Here is a 24,361-nt window from a genome sequence, read left to right as displayed (position 1 = left end):
ACGTTTGATTGGCAAGGTCTGGACATAAAGTCTGATGCGGCTGTTGATTAGTTTGTCGGCGCCACCTGCGCATTAATCTGAACGCTGTGTGAGGCAGTATTGAATCTATCGGATTATTCAGTCTTGGTGTAATCTGCACACGAAGGCTGACAATAGCTTGTTAAAGTGCATTTGCTCAGGTCGCAAATGAAGGCCGATCTCTTTATTAATCCGCGAACACCTAAACATGAACCCGCTTACTGCTCAGCAGCCGGCACTGATTGTCTTAATTGCGTCATTAGATTGATTGAGTGCTATTCTTTAATTGAGGGACTCCATGCGCTCATCAGGGCAGCACCAGACGCCGCTGGCGCCGCTTCGTGAAAGCAGAGCAGAGCAGGGCAGGGCTCGGCTCGGCTCTCCGGCCTTCTGAAACTTTTAGTTCAGGGATTAAAAAGCGAACAAAGATGACCTCCGATGTTGTATCCTGAAATATGGTTTTGGAAAATGGAGCGTCGTAAGTTTAAACTTCCTCCTGCTTCTCCAAACTTTAGTGAAACACGTGGGCCGTGCTGATACCGTGGAGAGAAACCTCTAGAACTGGTGTGGCTCGATCGAAGATTAAGGCTTGATTGTAACCTTTGGGTAATGTGGAGTACCAAAGCTGGCCTGCACTCATGCAAAACTCGGGGTACGTCGGATCATTTGTGAGGCGTTTTCACGGTTTTATTTCTGAAAAATGAGACTTCACATTGGTGCAAAGGGAAACTTCTCCATGTTTTCTCCACGCTGCAGAACAGCTTCGGCAGCCCGTTGTAACTCAGTTATAGGATTTCCTCGGTGCATCAGCTGGTTAAATCTGATGCAGTGTTTAATTGCACAGGTTAATCGGATTTTTAAATGAGCAGACGGAATAATTTCCTTTAATGTGAAGGAGTGTGTGCACGTGTAACATATCAGAATCTCTTGGACTGTAACTTTTGCGTGTCAGTGCAGGGCTAATGGCAACGTGACCATCCTTTTTGCAATGTCGTGCCTGTAAACCGCCGTTTATCGTGTTTAACTTCTTTTTAACTCTAATATAGAGCACGTTGGTGTTAATGAGTTTCCTATACCACTTAAAGGCAACACATGTATCCAGTCTTAATATTGGAATCCGTTTAAGTAATTATTCATGTTCTGTTTGATTTCCTTGCAGATCGTGCAGACTGGCGGTGTGTGGAAGTGATCCAGTTTATCACTTCCCTCCATTTTTGCCTCATGGTCCTCCAGCTAAGGTGCATCTAGTGTAGTTGGTGAAGTATTCAAAGTCTACTGCCCTAGTTGCCCCTTCTGTCTGGAGGGCTTGTTTTTCAGTTCACTTCAATTGTGTAGCGCCCAATCAACAAGATGGCGTACGGCGCTTTATATTGCCCCCCCCCCCCCCCCCAACGAACACTTGGCGACAGTGGTAAGAAAAAACTCAATGGACAAATATCTAGATTGATAAATGGATGCTTTAAAGTTGCCCAGGGAGTTGTCCCCCCCCCACGGCCCACCCATCAATTTGTATTTTTAAAATCGAAAAATATAACACATGCCACTGGAACATAGAAGCAATGGTTGCTGGCCATTTAAAAAAATTTAAAAAATCATCTTGTATAAGTGTGACAGTAAAAGCAGTCTGTGTCTGTCACATGTGCTTCTTTACAGGTCTTTCCTCTGACATCTTCCCTCATGACTTTTCATTCCTTGAGATGAACACACTGTTGTCCCGGCAGTTCCAAAGTGCTCACAGTGCAGGTAGTAAACGTTCATCTACTGCAGTTTGTGCACTTGGGGTATTGCTGGTCACCTTTCCGCCTGTTCATAGCACTTAAACTCAGCTGGGCTTACAGTGAGTTTTGATGGTTTGTTCTCAGCTTCTGAAAGACTCTGCTGTGCAAATCCATGCAAAGCTCTCTGTTTCTCAGAAATGCGACACGCGTGTGTTTTGTCTGTCCTGAGCAACACTTGAAAGACTGAAAGCCTTTCGCAGCAGGCACGAGATGAGCTGCTGCTGTTTCTACTTCTGCTGTGATTCTGGTGTTGTGACACTTGCTGTTTTTAAGATGGATGATTTAAATTTCAACACTTAACATTGTGAATAGATGATTAAACTCCCAAAACAACTTTTCTGACTTGATGAACTGTTCGGTCTGCGGAGTTTAATATCTTGTCCTTGTCTGTTGGGCAACGTTTTTGCTGTTGACATCCACACTGAACACTAGATGGCACCATCTCAACTTTAATGCTTGTAGATCTGAGTGAAAGTAAGACTCATTTTAAACTGACATGAAGAAATCTGTATAATGTAACAGTGAGTTTTGTGCTTCGTGCACAACCAGCTGTCTGTATGAACAATCTCCATGTGAATGAAAAATAAACTGCCGCTCATACATGTCTTTGGTGTTTTGTGTGCAGCTCCTGGTAAACACGGGTTTAAATGTATAGTGAAACGCACGAGTGATGTGCCCCAGTTAAATCCCGTACGGTTAATCTAAAGCGGCTCGTGCAGCGCATTAAGCCCCTCATATTTCCACTCGAGCGCCCACACAGGGCCACTGTGTCAGCGCATCACTGAGAGGAGCTCTCTGTAAGCGCAGCTAGCTTCACGCCGTGGCGCGCGCTTTTTAATGAGCGCGCACATGGAATCGGGGGGGGCGTTCATCCATCTGTGCGGAGAGATGACGCTCGCTGCTGCAAATGAACAGGGAGTCATAAGTTCTCGGCATCCGTGTAGCTCCAAGAAGCCCGAGAGAGCAGCTTTGCAGAGTGCACGGACTCTGAGAGGAGGAGAAGAGGAAAGCGGAAGGATGCTGATCCGAGCCGAGCCGGGAGCTGCAGCTTCACCTCATCAGCGCAAACGCTGGCTCCTTCTGTAACTTTTAGCGCGCTGAACTTTACCGCTGCTTCTTCTACTCTGTCCGCTTTGGTTGAGTGCTGCTGCCCGTCAGCCATGGCTTCCTCACCGGTCCACAGTGCGCTCTTTCTGTGCGCCTTCCTCCAGCTGTTCTCCCTTCCCGGCGGACACGTGCCAAACTGCCAGGAGGTGCGCACAGTATTTCAGTCTCTGCACCCGGGCTCCAAGTGGGTCCCTGAAACCCCAGTGTCAGGTAACTGTCATTAATAAAGCTCGTAGATACGGGACGTTAATGTTTTACGTACTCCTGATAATGTTGTGGGATAGAGCACGTTTCTAACAATCGGCACCAACGCATTAAGTCAAATATAGATTTGTAAATATATTTTTTTTTTCCTAGCGGATAGTACCGCTATAGCGCTTCTGTGTTTTGTTTTAAATGCTGACCTTTTCAGTGAGAGCCAACCCACACACTCTCCATCCCTCTGGCTGAACGTTTACTAACCTGCTCTGAGAATTTTATTTTATTTTTAAAAAAAAAGAAAATCTGGCCGCATTAAGCGGAATATCCTGTTACAAATACGAAACTGAAACTTGTAAAATTTGTTCTTGTATTGATCTGAACATGGAGTAACCTTGCCTTGCACCTCACTTTGATTCATTGCAAGATTTGAGTTAGGATATTGACAGCCTCCTTAAAACACTAACTTTGGTGCTTGTTTAAATACATGACGACGGGGTAAAAGCTGAGGGAATGAAAGAGGATTAATAGTCAAAATGTACACAGCCACTCCTGTTACATTGTCAGCAAATATCAATTGTGTGTGATCTGAGCTGCAAGCAAACTGGAAGTTATTTTGTAAATGATGCAATGATCCAAACTCATCTTTATTGTTTTTGTTCCATGGAGCTCAACTGTCACTGACTTCTATCTTCTCTAATGAAGAAGGAATAGATCTGGAGAAGTGAGTTGGCAAAAAACAAAAGGTTAATGGTGAAATGATTCGGGTCTTTGTGGACAGAAGTCCATATTTTTGTCCTCTTTTGCAGAATGCAGCATGTTGGTGCACTGGAGCCTGTTGCGTGCATTCTGATTCACTATGGAAATGGTAAAAGCCTCTCATGTGTCTGCATCACAGCCAGCCGCAAATGTTAATTAGGTGTTTTAGTGTCATGTCAGCACAGGGAAGTGCTCCAGGTTATCTGTTTTCTCTCCGTTCGCAGCATGCAATACTCCCACCTGATTCAAAGAGGGGTGTTTTTTTTCTTTCTTTTTTTTCTTTTTGAATAACACTAAATGTTCTGTAAACATGAAAGAGTCTGGCGAATCGCAAAATACTTCAAATCAAACAGCAGGAGAGAGAGAGCGCGATGCACTGTGAAGCATATTTTGTCATGCTCCTTCTGCCATATATTAAGCTCCCATCGTGTAAGGTGCATGCAGCCCTAACCGCTGAGCCCTACATTTCTCCAAGCATCCATGTTTAATCACACACCTTGCACCTAGGCCATCAGGCGTTTTATCTGCCAGCCAAAGGGGAAGCTAAATATTTCTCTTGGCAGGCAATGAGAAATATTTAGCCTTCCCAAATCTGAGGCTAGGCAGACCAGCTGTCTGTGCACCATCTCTAAGGAATCAGTCTGAGCTGGACACTAACAGTTCATAACCATTACTTTCACTGGAATCAATTCACCAATCAGCCATAGAACAATCCATCACGGCCAGCGAAGGCATGGTTTGGTTTACTCATCCTCGCTGCAGGTCTGTTGCAGATTAATTGCTTGGTTTATGGCTTATACAGTTCTGCAGAAAAGGTGTTCACAAGCGTGTTAAACCTAATGTTCTGCTTTGGCTCCCTGAAGTCTGCTGATTGACTAAATGTTATGTGGGATATAAAAAATATGTAAATACAAGAAATGTTTGTCTCCTCTGTATCTATGATAGAGGTTAACAGTACCCTCAGTGATGCTACACACAACTGATGCTCCTGGCAATTTGTTTAAAATACCTTGTGCATGGAGGAAACATCTAGAAGTTTTATTTGGCCTTGAGCATTTTGGCAAATGGAAAAATATACTGTACATTAGGTCCTAAATATTCAATAATACTCTATAAATACCCCCTTCTCAGCAAAACAATAGCACTTTAAGTATTTTCTCCCGTTAATCAACTGTGCAAGCTGAATTTTCTGAATGCGTTCTGCATTATATTGTTTCAATGCAAAACAGCAAGAGATAAAAAAAAGAAATCAATCACTTTCAGCAAAGCAAATATCAGACAAACTCCAGGGTTAATATACCCAGTTAGAGTTCTTTCTCCAACATTTAGATTTAAACGTTAGAAAAATAAGAGTGTACTGTAACACAGCTCCCAATAAAGTATCTATAGTACATCCCTCAAGCTAGATTTACCAGCATGAAACTGTTATTTTGACAGCTACTGTAAACTACAACAACAACAACAACTGTAAAACATCACTGTACTGATGCAAAGACTGTAACACAGCATTACACTTGCAGCACTTTATTCTGTCTTCATTCTGTCTTCAACATTTAAGCACCGGCCCTGCAGATAAATGTTTGTGATTTATCGCTGTTAACCGCTTGGCCCATTGCTAATCAAACTCTAAATACCATTCTCAGTTTTCAAGAAAACACACCAGTCAAAGTCAGAGTGGAAAATAACTAATAGAACCATCACAAAGCTGCTGAATTAATGATTTCCTCATAAACACCCATGAGTCACTGCTGTAGACAGGTTGGAAATGACCATGCTTCAAGTCTTTGTCACTTACTTCTTCAGTTCTTTAACACTGACTGAGCACGTTGCCGTACATCATTTCATCAGTTTTTACAGCATTTGTATTAAAGAGTAGGCCTCTGTGAGTGCGCCCCAGGGTGGCTGTGGCTGTGATGTAGCTTGCCATCACCAGTGTGTGAATGTGTGTGTGAATGGGTGGATGACTGGATGTGTAAAGCGCTTTGGGGTCCTTAGGGACTAGTAAAGCGCTATATAAATACAGGCCATTTACCATTTACTTATGACTAATGAAGAATTATGTAACTGTACCTGTATGGTGACAGGTGTCTCTCACGTTCACTTCATGTCTTTTGAAAAGAAACTGAAGTAATATAGGAAATTAAAAATCCCAGATGTCCTGAAATATCTGCAGTCCCGCTGTATCACAGATACTGGGACGGATGGGATTTGATTTTGGGCTCGCGGTAGTGACGCTGAATGGCCCCACAATGCTTTATGTGCAGTGACCAGTGCTGGTCCTTAACAGATTTTAAGCACTCTGTAAAGATTTCAGAATGAGCGGCTTATTGGGCATGCTCGAGCTTTTGGTGGAATTTCCATAACTCTCAAATCTTCCACTTTTGTCCTAATGAGCTGACTTTATTATTATTAGTATTATTTTTGGGGAGGACATGAAATCGGCAGTCACTTTTCACACATTTAGTACATTTTTGACCTATTTTTTATTCATTTTTGGTCATGTCTCATCTATAATATATACTCACCATTAATTCATGCTGAATAAGTTGGAGTCACAGCTACAGCTGCTTGTCATGCAGGCTGATATAACACGAGTTCTCCGATGAGGCGCACAGTAAATGAAAGATTGATGAAATTACTTGTTGAGGGTGGCTAGTTGTGATCCGACTGAGGGAAGTATAACTTTCTGCGTGCGTGCGTGTGTGTGTGTGTGTGTGTGTATGAGTGAAATGTGAAGTGGACTGTATCGATATTGAGTATAGTGTAGGGGAGGTGGCTGATTCAGAAACATGTCCGCAGGAAGGCAGAGCAGAATTTCTAATAATGCTGCATGTGGTGCCGGAGGGGGCAAAAAAAGCACCAAAAGACTAAAGTTTTTCTTTCCAAAAGTGTGATTCAAAAGAAGTGAGTGCAGAGGAAGATTACAGCAGGCATATAGAGGGGAAAAAATCAAAGCTTGGCACATCTGTAGGAGTAGTACCACTCGTGTCTTTGTTGCGGCTGTTGCTGTGGGTGGTTGGATTGGCTGAAGGTGAAATGGAGGCTGGGTGTCGGTTCACTCCATCGTGTCATCACATATGTGTGAGGCGAGGCGCACAGGCAGCGCTGAACACTCACCCCGGGACATGAGCGAGAAAGCGGCTCCACTAGTGACGGCGCTGGCTTGATGATGGGAAGACCTTTTGGATCTCCGACAGCGGCGGTGGGACCTGATTCATGAGAGCAGCATCAGATACTCACGAAATATAAGAGTAACACTTTCCTCCTCCTCCTTTTGCTGTGAGCTAAAACAATTATAGCTTTGTGTTGCTTTATAGTTCTCAGCAGGATGCCATGCAAAAAGGTCCCAAATGCCCCTGTTTTAGAAATGACAGCGAATGACTAATAGGTGGATGAGTCTGATTTGAAGCGAGAAGCCTTTCCAGCTGGTTAAACACCGATTCATACTTGGTTTTATTCAGTTCTTCCTTTTTGAACGGTCCCACTTTAAAGACAGGAGCCTTTTGTTTACTGCCTCATTGTTATGTGCAAAACAAAAAGGAAAAAGCAGAGAACAATGTTGGGCACTTTCACATTCCTGCTTCCAGCTTTCAAACCATTGCTTCATCAAATGGTTTAAAGTGGAGCAGCTCTAAAAATACTTAAAGCCACTTTAATCCCCAGTAGTTAATGATATTATCACTCCTTAGGTTGGTTGTAAATGGCTCTATCTTTAAAAAGTGACACTGGCTTATTTTGCCCCGGAGAGGTAGCCACGGAGTCCCACGCGCTTCCACTCGAAACTAGCTGTTGTATAATTTATGCTCATAATGAACGGCTTTTAGCATATTCTATATTTTAGTACAACTTGTTTTTTCCCCCATGGTCGCCATCATTAAGCTTGCATAGTGATAGCTTTCTAATTGGTGCCGAGAAACTTAGACACATAATGCAATGTATCTGTTCCCCTGACTCTGATTTCCCGGGCTTGTTAAAGATGTGAGGACTCCTCCAGTGTTTGTGTGTGTTAGTGTGAGGACAGGGCCATCGTTTCCAGCAGTGGCCTTTCAAAGGAAACTTTCTGTGAGGGGTAGAGCAGCGAGGATGGTTAGATGAGGCTGTGACAATCTGAAGGGCGATCAATGTGTTTATAAAAGGCATTCAGAGACACTCATAAAAACAGCAGCTGTCCTGCACGTCGAATTACCCGGCCTCCTTTCACAGTATTGATTGAAAGCACGCAGTAATTTAAAGGCGCCACCTTGGACCGAGGTTGCATGCTGGGGAAATTTACATGTAAATTGCTACCTTGTCTTTCTTCATTTTGCGGGAGAGAATTGGCCATAAGGACGCCCAAAATTGACCAATTAACCAATAACAGGCTGATTTTAAAGTTGCTCACAGTGCCCAGGAGCTGTTAAGCTCAAGGTAGGTGAAGGAAAACGAGCTCGGAACAAAAGTGCGCGCAGATGAAAAGGAGTAAAAGAGGAAAAATAAGAAAGCAGAGGGGCGAGAAACAGGGATGGAGCCTAAAGCAAAGGGGAGCAGGAGGAAGCTCGTTCCCCAGTGATGTGTCAGTCAGAAAGAAAGCTTTATTTAGACGGTACGATTTTGTTATTTCTGAAACTCTACGGGGGAATCATCTCCCTCCCGAATCCTTCGCTTATTCCCTCAGTGCTGTGGAACTCGTGTAATGAAACACATTTATCATCTGCAAAACGACAAACGGTGCAGATGAATCTGCCTGTTTCGCCGGAGATAATTGCTAAATCCCCGTCTCTTCTCCGCTCAGGCCGCGCTCGCCTCACCTACGGCGCTATTGACAGCTTAATAATTTTGCCCCTGCAGTCTGAAATTAACTTGATCTTATCCGTCAGGAGTCTTTTGTCCGCATTGATTTAAGATATTAAGCCTGTCAGTATGCACACAAAAAGGTGCTGGGTGACAGCTTTATTGCCTCTTTTGCTCATTAGACTGTACACCCTAAACCCTGATGGGAGTCAGGGGTGAGCTGGGAGTTAGCAGGAGCTGTTCTCTGTTTAATTCTGCAGCAATTCTTAATTATCAAGACTGTCGCTCTGTTGCATCTCCCGGTAGTTTAATGTGCACCGTGTCTGTGTCTGCATTGTTGCAGCCCGAGCCCGCTACTAAAGATCTATTCTTTTGAAGATCTCACAGAGAAAGAGCCCCGATCCAATAGAGACACTCACTTTTGTTATTAAGATAAACCCTCTGCCTCCACAAAAGCCTTTCCTCCGTCTTTTGACACGCCAGCTATCAAGACTTTTCTGATTCGCAATCCTAGCAGCCCCCCCTTCCTCCAAATTAATCTCACTGCTTCCGTCTCCTTATATCCTCGCACCCAAAGCAGCGGCAGCCAAAGCTGGCAGGCTCCCCTGACATTTGTTTACCGTGGCATCAATCAGGCCCTTGTCACCGATGCCTCTCAGGGAGGCAGATCCTGGAGACAACTCCTCAACGAGGCTTTGGCACGTTACCACTGCAGCCTCCACTGAGCTCTCAGCAGCCATGTGGGACAGAGAGGCTGAGAGGGGGAAGCACCGAGGAAAGGGGTTTTCACTGGAGCTGCTCTTTGTATCTAAACACTGGATGGTTGTGTCCTACTTATGTCTGACTGTCCATCATTTTCAAGCAGAGATAAGGTGGAAATCTTTAAACTTTGTAAGTATTTGGACAATTATGCAGATTTGTAATTTTGCAATGTTGCCTCTCTACACGACAACAGGGGATTTTAAACCAGTCAGTTAGTTTCAGCTTTAATTAGGAATTAAAGCCTGTTTTTATACACAATCTCCCATTTTCAGAGGCTCAAAAGTTTTTAGAAAATTGGCGGAAACCGATATTACTCTCCTTTATGTGGACAAACGTTCTGATCTCTACAAATTTTCAACATGAAGGTTTTGGTTTCACATAGGAATCTTAAATTTTATTTAATTTTATGATCAAATTCTAACTTGAAATGGGGTTTCTGCGGCCGAACTAATCTCCTACTCACTCGAACTCCTCCACTGCCTCTTTTTGTCTTTATAATTTTTTATGTTGTTGTTTTTGTCTTGTTCTTACTGTTTTGATTACTATGTAATGTTCTTTAAGTATTTGCAAAAAAAAAAGTAATCAGAAAATTGACTGACAGGGAGTTTCATGGCCTGATGAGGCCCTTTCCTTCATTATTTTATGACAAGATAAACAGATACACTTCCAGTGCTGAACTTGCATATGACCGCTGTCGAGAGGCCATCATTTGGTCGAAAGATCAAAAGAAACAAGAGAGATGGCAAAAACATGTCCAAGTCAAAAATCTGGTGCTTTAAAAGAAGGAATTCACCACCCAGCTCAGCAACATCAAACGTGAAGTGAAAAAGGTGAATGATCACAGAATTATTTCTATGATGAACAGCTTCACAACATCTAACCAACTGAAGAACCCTCTCAAGGAGGTGGGTTAACTATTCTCAAAGTTTGCAATCAAGAATGGAGCAAATTATTAGACGACTCAAAATGCAGAGGATTTACAACAAGGTGCAAACCACCGATTACATTCAAGAACATGAAAGCCAGATTAGATTTTATCAGAAAACATTTAAAAGAGTCTGCACAGTCCTGGAAAAACATCTTTGAACAGGTGAAACCAAGATTAAATTGTAGCACAATGAAGGGAAGAGAAAAGTATGGAGACTGACAGGCTCATGATCTGAAACACAACACATCATCTGACAAACACGGTGGAGGCAGTGTTATTGCATGAGTGTGTATGGGTGCCAGTGGAAGCAAGGTCACTAGTGTTTATTGATTATGATACTGCTGATATGACGTATCAGGATGAATCGTAGCGCATGCAGGGCCGTAGTCTCCAATCAGATTCAGCCAAATGCTGCAAAACTGATCAACCAGTGCTTCACAGTTCAAATGGATAACGACCCAAAGCATCCTGCAAATGCAACAGAGCAGCTTTTCAGTTATTAAATGCAAAAGATAGGCAGAAAGACTCACAGACAAACAGCAACTGAAAGACAGTAAAGGTCTGGCAGAGCATTTGGTGATGTTTATGGGTTCTACACTCCAGGCTGTCACTGACTGCACCGGATTTTCATCCAAGCACTAAAAACAGTCCTTATATTTGCTCCTTATGTTGGCTCCACAGTGTGGTGGTTAACACATTTTACTGGCAAGCAAAAGATTGCCGGTTGCAGGTGGAGACACAAATCTACTTTGGGGCTGAATCAGGAAGGCCACCCGGTGTGGAGACCACTTGTGACAGCTGAAAATAGCACGCATCAAAAAGAATCCTTAAATTTAAAACGATGCCACGTTGTCCAGTTACTTTTGAAGCTCTGAAAATGTGGAACTAAAAAAAATTAAAAACACTGTAATTCATATAAAAATGTCTATAATTTCCAAACAGTTATTTCAATATTTTTTAAGCCCTCCCCAAATTAACCTGATCTTCTGTATTTGTGTCACATCTTGACTGTTCAGGCTAAAATCCACTGTGGGTACACTGAACTTTAGCTCAGAAAATATGATGCAAAGCATTTATTTAAAGACACAGATATTGTGTTGTTTCCTCTTTATTAATGTGAACTCTTTTTATCTAAAAAAACAAAAACAAACAAACAGATTTCACACTCCTTTTAGCATGACCATGACTCGAAGTTTACTGAGTTTCACAGTGGCGGCAGGCTCTTGTTTATCTTTCCTGCTTTCCTCCTGTGTGGGATTAATTGAATTAATTTCTTCGATGTGTTTGCTCTTTGATCAGGTCGTGTCTGGCTACATCGCCCCTCTGAAACATCCCTGACACCCCAGTTTTGCTTTCGCAGGCTTGAATGCGTCGCTCAAAAAGGAGCTCGGGGAATCCAATTATTTCTCATAGGTGTAAACAACCTTTAGTGTCCACAGCCAGGTGAACGAATGTTGTTTCACTGCCTTCAATCTTACTCGTGGCTGTTTTTTTTTAATGTGTATCCATAATGAAAGCATGCTGGAACCTAGGTTTATTTGTCTGCATGATGCACTGCTCCTGGCTCTCATCTTAAGTCTAAAAACACAAAAAAAACATACTTTTTTTGATCCTCGGAGTGAAAAGTGTAGCCTTGAGTGGAGGAAAAGTTTCTGTTGACCAAATTGATCTCTGAGGAGAACTACACAGCTTTAGTGTTTTGCGCGAATGTGGATCAAAATGACTTATTTTTAAGCAGCAATTTATTTTTGACTTGAGCCCGGCTACATAACACAGCCTCTACATAATAATCATACGCTCATTAAGGCTGCGGACTCTGCTGGAGATATTTCTTAGTTTTTGCATTCGGATGCTGCTGAATCTATTTGTGTGTGTTTGTGTGTCTTTTTTTTCTTGAAAATTAAACACCAGTGGCTTCGCAGCTACTTCCCTCTGTTCATCCAGACTACCATCCTGTCCCTGCTGATTTCCTGCCAGGTGCAGATCTGCAGGTTTGCCAAACCAAAGGCCCGACCTGCTGTTCCAAGAAGATGGAGGAGCGGTATCAGGTAGCGGCGCGCAGCAATATGGAGTCTGGTCTGCAGGTTGTCAGCGCACAACTCAAACGTCTCATCATCCAGAACGCCGCGATATTCCAAGGTAAGCAGTCTGCACAGTTCATCCAAGACCTGCCTCGAAGAAAGACGAGATAATTTCATCTGGCACGCACAACAAAAAAACAACCCAGTGTCACAAATGCACACATTTAAACACATAAATCAACAGTGTTCACTTTCTTGGCTACAATTTTTTTTTCACATCGGCAGCTCACTCCTCCAGGCAGTGAGTCACGTATAAATAAAGCTGTAGCAAAATGCATACAGACAGGAGGCTGCTGTTCAACTAAATGTTGGAATGGCAGCGACGCGTTGTTTAAGTGACTTTAGATGTAGTGTGGTTGTCTGTGCCAGACATGTTGCTCCAGAAAGTGACAGCCTCCTGAGATTTGGCGCACTGCAGTTGGCGATGACTGTTATTCACAGGGAAAGAGAGAGAAAATCCCCCACGACAGTCAGCAGCCTTCCTGGAAACCTGGATGAGAGCGGTCAGAGGAGGCGCGCTGCTAGGACTAACTCAAGTGAACAGTCGCATGCAAAATAACAACTCGGGGAAACGGTGACGCGAAAAAAAGACGTAGATTTTGTCGAAGGTGCAGGAAGCAGGTGAGTGACTGAACAGTGAAATGAAATACCTGGTGTAGCAGGTGCTACTCAGGTGTGCAAAGACTATTACAGTGTCCGAATCATTCTGTTAAAGAAAATGTACGATGCTTCTGTGTTTTCCTGTTGAAAATTAGATGAAAAGAAAAACACTCTTGGAAAGTAAATGCAAAGTTATAACCTGCAGTAGGTAAAGGTGTTTCCTCCTGCTTCTAGTGTATGCATGGTTCAGTAGTCCAAAATAGTCCAAACTATGACATTTGTCATGCTAAAGCCAATATGTACAGATAAGATCTTCACTCTGAGAATAAAGCTTAAAATACGACTGTTATCCAAGTATTCCTCTCAGCCGGACTGGACCAGTGAAATTATGAGTTAAACGGGTAAAATTACAGAAAAGGTTATGATAGTTCACTGTCCAGATTATCCTGTAATTATAAAGTTTTTACTGTGAACTCACTGACCTATTAACCGCCCTCAAAACCCCCCAAACCCAGACATTTTGATATACATGGCAGAAAAACTGAATTTTTTTTGTCATCGTTTAGCTATTATTTAATTACTCTGGTGAAGTATGAATTTTAATGCCTCTTTATGAATAGAATAAGCTGTAAAAGTTACAAAAATACAGGCAAAAATCTATGCACTCCTTCACATTTTCCGGAGCTGCCCAGCTGGCCAGATTGGACTCTTCACTTGGCTGATTCTGGCCCCTGGGCCATATGTTTGACACCACTGCTCTACATGGATGCTTTCAGGTGACCTGGGAGAGAAAAAACAGGCAGTGAAAAGACACTGCTTCTGGTTTGTAAGATCCTGGGCATCGGTTAAGAACTCCTGTCACCAGTCAAAAAGAAGGGAAATTAAAATCTCAATACGGCCACGTCTCAAGAATGACAAGTTTGACAAAGACCACTCTCCAGGGGAGAGGAAGAAAAAGCGGACAGCAAAAGAAGTGGCTGGATAACATCAAAGGAACTATTAGGGCTGATGCAACACAAGTCCAGGCTAAGAAATGAGACAGACATAGAGAGAGCTGGCCGGTCGTGTGACTGCTGTGGTGTCTCCACAGTACGTGGGATCATTGGACACATGCATCGTAAGAATCCTCCAGAAGCCTAGATTATCCACAGCACACTCATTGGCTAATGACTTGTGATTGACAGGTAATCACAATACGTCTTCTAGTAAGGCAATAAAGCAGAGGTGTCAAACTCCAGGCCTCGAGGGCCGGTGTCCTGCAGGTTTTAGATCTCACCCTGGGTCAACACACCGGAATCAAGTGATCAGTTCATTACCAGGCCTCTGGGGAACTTCAGGACATGTTGAGGAGGTAAATCAGCTGTGTTGGATCGGGGAAACATCTAAAACCTGCAGGACACCGGGCCTTGAGGCCTGGAGTTCGACACCAGTGCAATAAAGTAACGTGTTAGTGTACTACATGCAGTAATTACATTACAATTGTAATCAGATAAAAAGGAAAAAAAAACATGAAACATGTTTTTTCTTTAATCAACTGATTTCAGTTGAGTGGAGATGCGGACATTGTTTTTATTTTTATTGCACTGCAGGAAAGAGCACAAAGTTCAATCGGCACCCAGGACAGAAAAAGAACTTGTTGTGCTGCAAACAGACTCTTTGCAAACATCTGCAGAAACAGCATGCTAACACAAAGCTAGCAAAAAAAGCTGAGTGACTCCCAACCCCAGTGACGAGCAGTCAGGCTGTAGGCTCTGTTTCTACCTGCTCATGTTTCTAAAGTAGAGTCTCTGTGATGATTACTTTGAAGTCTCTCTGCGCTGGTTTTCAGCTTTGCTTTGCGTTCATACACGAACAATGAAAGAAAGATCACACGTGTCCTTGGCAGGACGGCGATTTCGATCAGTGTGTGGAACTGTAGCCTAACTGGTAATTAGGTTACAGTGTGTATCAGGTCATTTTACCAGACAGTAATGTACTGAGTAGTGTGATGAATCTTCCAGGGAATAATGAAGTTACGTACTTCGTTACTGTCAAGAAATGTGATGTGTGCTACATAACATTTTCATTTAGTTACAATCCCAACACTGCCAGTGAGCGAGTGGTTTCACAGTCAGAGTTGTTGTTTTAAAAAAAGAAAAAACCAAGATGGCGACGGCAGAAATGACACAATCTCACTTTGAATGAAAACTTTACAAAGTGGTTTCAAATGAGCTGGACGGCAACAAAGAAACACACTGCTCGTTTCTCTCTGTCGCCACGCTATCGACAGCTCTTTCGAAGTATCCCTTTCACTTTTAATGTTGAGCTTTTGTTATCGTGCTATGCAGGCCTTTTCAACCCAGCAAAGCAGCACTGTTTACTGTCTCGGGGTTTCCAGTTGAAGAGGGACTCACTGGGCCAACTTTTTTGAGAGTACACACTTATGGGCTGTGAAATGCGGCACCATCCTGACACGGCAATTAAAACTTGAGGTTTAATGGGGACCGTGGGGTTTGCTTGACTTGGTTGTTTCACACTAACAGTGTTAGAGATTGCCGCTGTGGTTTGGCTGCTCTTTCCTAGAAGGGGTTCAATACTAATTGCTTTAGCATAGGGCTGGAGAGAACTCCCCAAACAGCCCACGGACTGAAATCCTTTTAACATCCTGGTCTTATCTGTTTCCCTCAACTTCATTTTCATCCTCTCTGTCTTCTCCTCCTTTCTTCTCTATCTCTCTGCGACCCTGCCATTCTCTCTCGCCCTCTCCTTTCTGTCTCGTTCAATCTGCTCAACTTTTCTCTCTCCTTCTGTCTTCCCCTCTTTTTCTATCTTCCTTTCGCGTTGGTGCGACTATTGGGAATTGAGTGCATGCCTTGTTTGCAGTCTTCTTTGCAGCTCTCTGTCTCTTCTCTTCAGCATCCACTTCTGCCAGAGATCAAAGGGCTCCCCCTCTTCACTCCTCTGTCTCCAATCTCTCCATCCCTGCATCCTCCTCTCCTTCCAGCTCCACCTGCCTGCTCTGCTTTCCCAAGCCTCAGACTACACCAGAGTTTTCACCCTTTTGAAGTGAACTTCTGCAAACAATGGAAAAGTAATGGCTCTGTCTATCTTTGTCTTTTAAGTAGTAAGATGACAGGCCGCCTTAACTTTAGCTTTCTTTAGGATCAATACCAGGAAATAGGTAAGGCATTAGGAATTGTGCTTTGCGCATGTTTCAAATGCCAGTTCACAATCTAATGAGCCTTAGCTGATCTCTTTATAGCATAGCAGGAAAATACAACATAATGGATAAAACACCGCATCCTCTCTAATATGACAGATGATTGGATTTCACTTTGATTCGCATTAGCGCGATCATACGGCCGTGTTCGCCGAGATTGCCTCACGTTCAGCGTCTTGATGATGTCAGTTTAGTTTCAAAATGAGAATCTGTACCCTGCGCAGGATGCACAGCTTTAAATCTAATCTTTGTAACGAGAGTCTGATCTCATGCATGCTGAGAATTTAATTTGGTAAATAAATCATGGAGTTCAATATTTCTGACGAGTGCATTAGTATGTGATGTTGCACATCGGTGAACATGTTTTTTATTGCAGAGTTTGGAGTGGTGAGAGTAGATGATAGTGATTAGGGTAATTTGAGAGTCTTTAAAGGCGCATTGCATAGATTTTAAACATAGAGCTTGATCTATGCTTTTCACTAGTAATAACACATCTGGTGAAAGTTCTCATATACGGTCCCACGTGGCTTTTTAGCCTGTCCTCAAATAAACATATAAATAAATAAACACGTGACATCACAAGCTTTGGGACCACAGACTGTATATAAAAGATAGACAAGCCTGGACTTCAGCATAGTCGCTATTACAAAATTGGACTTTTGAAACTGGGTGTGATGAATGTAACCACGACTGAAAACATACCCTGCTTTATCATTTCTTGTACTAACTATACTAATAATAATATTAAATAATATTAATAATATTAAAAAAGACTAAACAACAATCAGTGAGATCATAGGTTCGACTGCAAGTCTTTACTTAGGTCATGAGTCGATCAAATGAATAAATCGCATTTATACAATTGGGCTGCTTTTAGTTTTTTGCAACTGCCCCCTGCTGGCCATTAGAAAGAATGCAGGTGTAAGGAACTTACAGGAATTGGCCATGCTTTTTACACAGTGTGCAAAAAAAAATGGTATTAAAATTTTTCAGTTGTATCTTTTTATTAGATTCGATTGAAATAAAGAATTGTATACTGGTAATACTTTTGATAATTTACATTTTAAAAACTTAATTCTAAGACACTCTGCAATTAAGTGAAATGGGCGTGTTCATAGTTTAAAGTAGATACGCCCCAGGAGAAGGAGGAGGGACTTCCAGTTGCTGGGAACTGGGTGATAGTCGGCCACCAGCCAATTGGGACATGTGGAGGCCACACCAATCTTTAATCTACAGTCTGTGTTGAAGACTTCAAATTAAACAGACCACCCATAAGTCGACTATCTGGGTTATAGAGTTACAAAAACTTGGTCTCAAGGTCCTATCTCTATAAGTCTCTCATCAACACAGGCATGTAAACACTAAACTGTTGCATAAGCCCTTTGAGTGCCCTGTTTTCTGACTGCTTGTGCAATCATACAGTCTAGACAATTTTGAAAAATAGTGAGAAGATAATGACGGCTTCTCACAGCTCAAGCTGGCAACCTTTTAATTGCTTGATTTGTGTGACTAACACTCGAAAGCCCCTGGAGTGCTCGAATCACGATTCAAAATAGACAAAAGAAGAGAACCATCAGATTTGAGGAGCTGGAATTAGGAAGAATATCTGAAAAACTAAAACACTTAGTGTGGGTTTGATTTTATAGCATCCAGCTGACAGTGACCAAACACTAATGTTGTGAGTGCTGCCCGGGGCAGTGAATTTATCATTTTGGTTAGCTGCTTCAGCACTAAAGTTCTTAAGCGGACTGTCAGCACTAATTAGAATGAACTTTCAGGTGTGATTTTGAGTTGCACATGTGCGGTAAACGGTCTGCTCTGAAGAACAAGTCCAAAAATGACGTCTTTATGTTGAGGCTTAGCGAAGTAAGCCACAGATTTGTGTTTGTGATGTGATTACACTTCACACCTCATCTCATCCCCTCTGACTCACCCATCCTCCCTGTCGTCTGTGTAACTGCCCGACAAAGCAGAAATTCATCCAAAACTGTCTTCTGGCATTTTGGGTGATTGGCAGCTCTAATTGATGTTATTTCCCCAGTGTTGTCCTTCAGAGCTGCGCTGCCACTGTTGCGACGACACTCAGCCTGAGCCCGCAGATTAAAAATGAGATTATACTTCTCTGTTAATGAGAGACGCGTTTATTTAACTTTAACTAACTTTTATTGGAGTGATCTCTTTTTGCATTAGTGCTGAAAGCCGCTGTAGCTGATTGGCACTGCGGGCTGGATAGGGCTGCTTTCTTGTGCGGCGCTTGTGTAAAAAATGACATATCAGAAAATGACCACAGTGCTGTCTCGCTCAGTTTCAGCACAGCTTGGCGTTCCCGAGGAATAGTCTTCACCCAGAAGGGAGTCAGATTCAAGTCCAAGAGCAAGCCTAATTAATAAACATGAGAGGACAGGATTGGCCCGATTGCTTATAAAGTGGAATGTGTGGGGAGGAAAGTTGTGCAGTGCAAGCGTGCGCGCGCGTAGATATCAGAGAGTCTGTGTGATATCTGTTGAAAAAAGTGGGACAGCCAGCCTGGCGCTCCTGGAATGACTCAATGAGTCCATAGAAGGCTGGCTCAGTGGGGTGTTCGAAAACAGGTCTGACTTGGACTACTTTCAGGCAGCATGAGGGCGATCTGCGTGTGGCTTCACTCGTTGCCGCGAGGCAGGGGAGCTTTCTCCACTTTACTCTGAACTCACAGGGGTGATGCTCTGTAAATTATCAGGAGTTTGGAAAGAGTTTGAAAGGATGCTCGTATCTTTTTATCAAACATAAAGACACCGGGAGTCCTGCCGTGTGTATTGCTCAACAAACTTGGCAAATGTTTTAGTGAAGAAGAAGACACACACACGCACACACCATCATTTTAAAAGGGAATAAATCTTTTGTGTCCTTGAGATCCTCATGCCTCGTTCCTAGCGGGCCAACAAATTAGCATCTCATTAGCAGTCTCAAAAAATTCCATCGACTTCCCCCGCTTCTTCTGGACGAGTTTTAATTACTCTGAGTGTATAAGGAATTACAATGGCAGACCCCCTGTGGCCGTAGTGGAGGTGGTTGTTGACCTTGACAGGAGTTTGCCCTCATTTGTCTCTGATAGTGCTGAATGGACATTTGCTGTGGCAGTAACCCAAACGAGATGTGGCAGGAGGCGGATGATGCAGAAACCTGGCAGACTCGAGCTGCCTCTCCTTCCAGCAGCCAATAATCAAAACCAGACCTCGCTGCCCTCTGTATCCCTTCCCTGTCTCCTGCTTGTTAGCCATCCGCTCGATCCTAAGTGCTCCGGGCGTCTGGCCTGAGCAGGCCTTTCCTCTGCTCTTCCCATCATCTGCTTTCCAATAATCATCCCGTAGCTCGCTCGCTCTCCATGGAGTCATTTTGTCTTCTGGAAAAGTTTCCCTGAGTAATCCAATAACGGTGAGGGCTGGTGGGATGTATGCCTGCAGTGAGATGTCTGAAGTTGTTTACTTGCTGCCCCGGGCTAATCTAATAACTTAATGATGGGGAGAGGCAGTGTTGCTATGTCCAATGGGCTCCTTCGAGCATCGTTTACCAGACACGATGAGATATACCAGCCATTACCACATCTTCTTTTATCAACTGGTAACTTGGTTTTAAACTAATTGCTGCTGTTTTATCATTGTGCGTCACTTATTAGTTTTCCCGTAATGAGATTTTCAGTACTTTTTTGATCCCTCTGCTGGGCCGGCAAACTGTTGTACAGATTGATACTTAATAAAGCACTGTAATTCTGAAGGGTGTGCTGTCTGTCTGACTTCTGAGGTTTCTCTTGGAGCTCTGGAGCCACAGAGGAAAAAGCGTGTCTCTTTGCTGTGAGCCCGAGAGAACATAGTGAGCTAGATGAAGAAACAGCAGCAGCAGCAGATACAAAGGAGCACCCAAACATCCAGGTACAGCAAATGTACGAAGCCTCCTTATTGTTTCTGTCGCTGTTTTGTGGAGAAAGCCTAATGTGATTTACTAGTGGCAAACGGATGTTTGGGTGCCACTGAAATTAAACTCTAACATGTGTGTTTTTCTTTTGTGTGTCATCCTTTTCTGCACGACAAAGGCAGAAGCTGAGAAGTACTGCAGACAGAAATGTATTAATCTTGCTTCTTCGCATGTTCTTTTAGATTGAAGTGGAAAAATTGGAAGAACATACATGAATGTGTTAACAAAGTTGTGTTGTGAATCACATTACCTTTAGTAATGGTGTAAAAACACATTTGCAGTCTTGTAAGAACCAAAAAATCAATATGTGTTTTATGCCAGCAGTGCTTTGAATTCAATGAACTGATGTCAGAATTCTCAGAAACTCTTGTTATTATAACGGCGCTTCAGCTATTTGGAATTCTCTTTTAGTAGGACTTTGAGTACATGTCACCTTTTTTCATTTCCTTGAAAGAAGGCACAAAATAGGCAAACTGAATTGAAAACAGTTTCTCAGAGTGATGAAAAAGTTGTGCAAGTTTGTGGCTTCCTGGACTAAGTAATGTGAGTGAGTATGTGAGTAGTATAGCCTGGTGGTCATTTGTTTGGCCAGCTACACCCTCGCTCTCTGCCTCCACTATCTGAACTTGATCTTTGGCTCAGTGCTGAATTCACCATTTTCCTTTCATGTAGCATAAATGGTCAACACTGTTTCCACAGGAGGTCGGTAAGTCTTTTTTTCCCTAGCCTTTAGGTGGGTACACTTGTGATGTGGCATTGGTCTGAATGTCTTTCATCAGATTTTGCTTTGCTGAGTCACACCATTGGTCACAAATTGCTTTTAGTCATGTCTCAGATTGTTATCATAATTATGCATTTAGGTTCACCCTCTAGTTCTCTCCATATTATATAGAGGAAAATGGTGCAACAGGGGATACAGTATCCTGTCCCACGCTAGGCTACTTAATACACTGAAAATATATTATTAATACAGGCTCTGTCAAAAAGAATTATCCAGTTTCAAAGTGCTTTAATTCCACAGCCATTCACTGGTAACAACTGAAACTACATTAAAAAGAGCGGATTCGTGACTTAAATGTGGTTTCTGGTAGTTAGCATAACAACAGCAATGGCTAAAGTGATTCCAGACATGCTAACAAAAATAAGGGACAAGTCTGACTGTCGTATGGACATGTGCTGTGTGTCCAAGGGGGACCCTTTAGCACGTGTGAGAATTGTAAGTTTTGTATGTAAAACTATATTATAATGACGTCAGATCAACCTCAACCTCTGCAGATGCAGCTAAAAGGTTTGCTGTGTGTTTGGCTTCCATACTGTGTACTTCCATACTTGTGTTATTTTGAGTGTGTTCACACTATCAGGTGTGATCCTGAATACTTTTCTGGATGGTGTGTGGACTATGTGTTGCATACTTTGCTCCCATAATGGTGGGAAATGGAAGGAGAACCAAACAAGGCAATGCTTGATATCTAGCTAACTGTTAGCTAGATTAACAGTGAGGTTGTTATTGTAATTACCTAAAATAAAAAAAGCAAAGCAAAAAGAATTAAGCGTGAAAAAACATTTTTAATTGACCTAAGTAAAACAAAATAAAACAATCCTGTTAAAAAAGTAAAATAAAAAAAATATTTAAATACTAAGTAACAAACAGAAAGAAAAAATACCCATAATGCCTCAAGCAATGTATAAGAATAAAATACTTCATGCAGTTATTTAGGTATATATCAGATTTATTCACCTTATGAACTCCAATGTGCCACATAAATTATCTAGTATATAAAAAGTTCTATAACATTGACACACTATACTATCAAAAGAGAAACATTTTTCAATAAAACTCAATAAAAGGTCTTGTGTAAGACCTTTTATTGAGTTTTTCTTTTCTGGGCATTAAATTTTTATGCTTCTGCCAGGAGGAAATGTAATTTATTTCAACTTTATATCAGCTGTTTGCTCTAAGTATTACTGTCATCATTTGTGGTCATGGGACCAATCATAGGTGATTTAAGGTGGTAGTGCCTGTGTTTCATTCTCTGATGAAGAACAGGTGTGCACTAAACGTCACACACTACTTAAGATGATACTCATAAAGTAAACTGGAGTTCTGCAGCGTGTGAGCTGTTAATTCCTTTGTTGTAATTATTTGATTTTTTTTGTAACTAAATAAAGGGTAATGATTTGAAAAGTAAAAATTTTTAAATAAATGTCTTTTCATACAACTCAAATATCTAACATAAATTAGCCGTATTAGGCATTAGGATTTGTTTATTGAGATTTAGAGTGTACGCCAGAATCGTGATGTTCTGGAAGAAAAAATTGTATTCATGTTCTCCAGAGGATTTTGATTGTGAGCCATAGGGGGTGTCCAAATTCACAGGCTGCATCCTCCTGAGGCCGCATTTGTAGTCCAATTATGTCACAGTGACGCGATGAAGGCTGTCCAAATTTGTAGACTCCTCCAAATGCGGCCGACAAATGCGTCCTCCTTTTCCCCAGATTTGAAGCATGGGTCAGTGTCACTACCCGATCCGTACCGGAAACCCGATCGGTACCCCGCATGCGCAAATCTTACGTTACTTCCTCTCTTTGCCAACATTGCGACATTCAATATATTTGAATGATACGGTTAGCGCCCAGTTAGCTCCTAGCATTTCTCAACAGCTCTGCCTCCTTTTCGACTGCCCGGGACATTTAAACAATGGATAATCCATATACAAAGAAATCATGCTTTTCTCCTCAACAGAGAGCGTCCCCGATTGAGCAACAGCGCTGTAAAATAAGAAGAATGGCGCCTAATTACAGAGTTAATAATGCAGACTTTGTAATATCTCACGTGTAGATTCATCAGCCAGATTAAGTGTTTACTGACAATTGACAGTGATAGCGCACATCATCATCACTATTCCAACAATCCTCTCCTCACAGACAAGCATAAACACACTCGACTATCGCTAAATCAGATTTAACACACGTTTGTAATGACGTTTATAATAGGGTTTATTCGCTCGGTCAGCAGGTGGCGGTATCCTCGTACACTGGGGAGTAAACTGCCATTAAACGAACAGAAGAAGAAGAAAACATCTGCACATGCGCGGTACGGATCGGGTAGACCCGATTTGTACGGTCAGACTTTACACATGCGCAGTAAGGATCGGAGAGTCCTGATCCGTAACTTTCTTTTTATTTTTCGTTTTTGTCTACATTGTACTGAAATGCTTCATTATTGCAAACATTTTAAGATATACTTGTTATTCTTAACATCTTAACTCTTACTCTGACCCAGAACTATCGTAAAACGCTACGACCGGAAGTAGAAACCTTTCGCGCATGCGGGGTACCGATCGGGTTTCTGGTATGGATCGGGTAGTGACAGTCAGGTGTATACTTCGTGGCCCAAAATATCCCAGAATTCATAGCGCGGCCAGAGAACTGGCTCCCACTGTTTCAATTCCTTGGAATTGTTTGCCATTTTTGCAAACGATTCCCTTATCGATTCCAGTCGCCCCGAATGACGTCACCACGTTGCGGAGCATCATTTACCTGGCAGGAAACACGGCGCCTAAGCGGCTCAAACGCTCAAAAGTTTGGTTATACTTTATGAGAACGGATGACAACAGGGCAACTTGCAATACTTGCAAAGTAGATATTTCATTTAAGGGAGGAAACACTACAAATATGCAAAAGCATTTGCTCACAAAACACACGATGACCTTAAATGAATGTCGTGTTTTTAATTCTGCTCCGGACTCGTGAATCTCAACCCAGCAGCAGCGGTAACGTTTGCACGTCCTCTCCCGTTAATGCGGCAGGTAAATAATCAACTAACAGTGCATATTATGTTAGCAGAGTCTGGCCGGCTCAGATGCTGGCAGTTCTCGCTGCAGTCTATCGGTAGCGTCTCCTTTCAGGCCAGGATAGACGAATGTCACCGAGCAGTGACTAAGTTTGTGGTCAAAGGCTTGCACCCATTTGCCACAGCAGATGCCCAAGATTTTCGGAATGTGTTTAATTGTAGGCAGGGAGATTACTGGATATTCTTGTGTAATTGCTACAGAATAATTTATGTTATACTTTGTTATTGCTACAGAAGAATATTTATTTTATTATTTTACATTTACAAATTTTTTTCCTGGGGCCCTGTGACACCCCATTGAAGAGCCGTAGGCTGGATCTCTTAAGATCTCACTGTTGGGTTTGTAAGGCCATGTTA

General features: G+C 42.4%; 1 protein-coding gene and 1 long non-coding RNA gene across 3 annotated transcripts in view; both read left to right on the top strand.

The window, feature by feature from the left end:
- Positions 1-342: 342 nt before the first annotated feature.
- Positions 343-2,398, top strand: LOC113029144 (uncharacterized). Its single transcript, XR_013912779.1, has 2 exons — positions 343-670; positions 1,178-2,398. It is a non-coding gene; the product is annotated as an uncharacterized LOC113029144 (long non-coding RNA).
- A 255-nt stretch (positions 2,399-2,653) lies between these two features.
- gpc3 (glypican 3) overlaps positions 2,654-24,361 on the top strand; it is a 128,849-nt gene continuing 107,141 nt past the window's right edge. Inside the window, exons 1-2 of one of the 2 annotated variants that reach the window (XM_080309452.1) lie at positions 2,654-3,113; positions 12,298-12,459. In XM_080309452.1, the coding sequence (XP_080165578.1) occupies positions 2,957-3,113; positions 12,298-12,459 (319 nt within the window). In that variant the 5' untranslated portion in view covers positions 2,654-2,956. The remainder of the gene's footprint in view (positions 3,114-12,297; positions 12,460-24,361) is intronic. The other variant, XM_026187271.2, reaches the window with a different exon arrangement.

The sequence above is a fragment of the Astatotilapia calliptera genome, chromosome 2 (assembly GCF_964374335.1).
Source record: "Astatotilapia calliptera chromosome 2, fAstCal68.1, whole genome shotgun sequence".
In the NCBI taxonomy this organism is placed as follows: domain Eukaryota; kingdom Metazoa; phylum Chordata; class Actinopteri; order Cichliformes; family Cichlidae; genus Astatotilapia; species Astatotilapia calliptera.
Note: the sequence above shows the minus strand (reverse complement) of the source record. Positions and strands in the feature narration are given on the sequence as shown.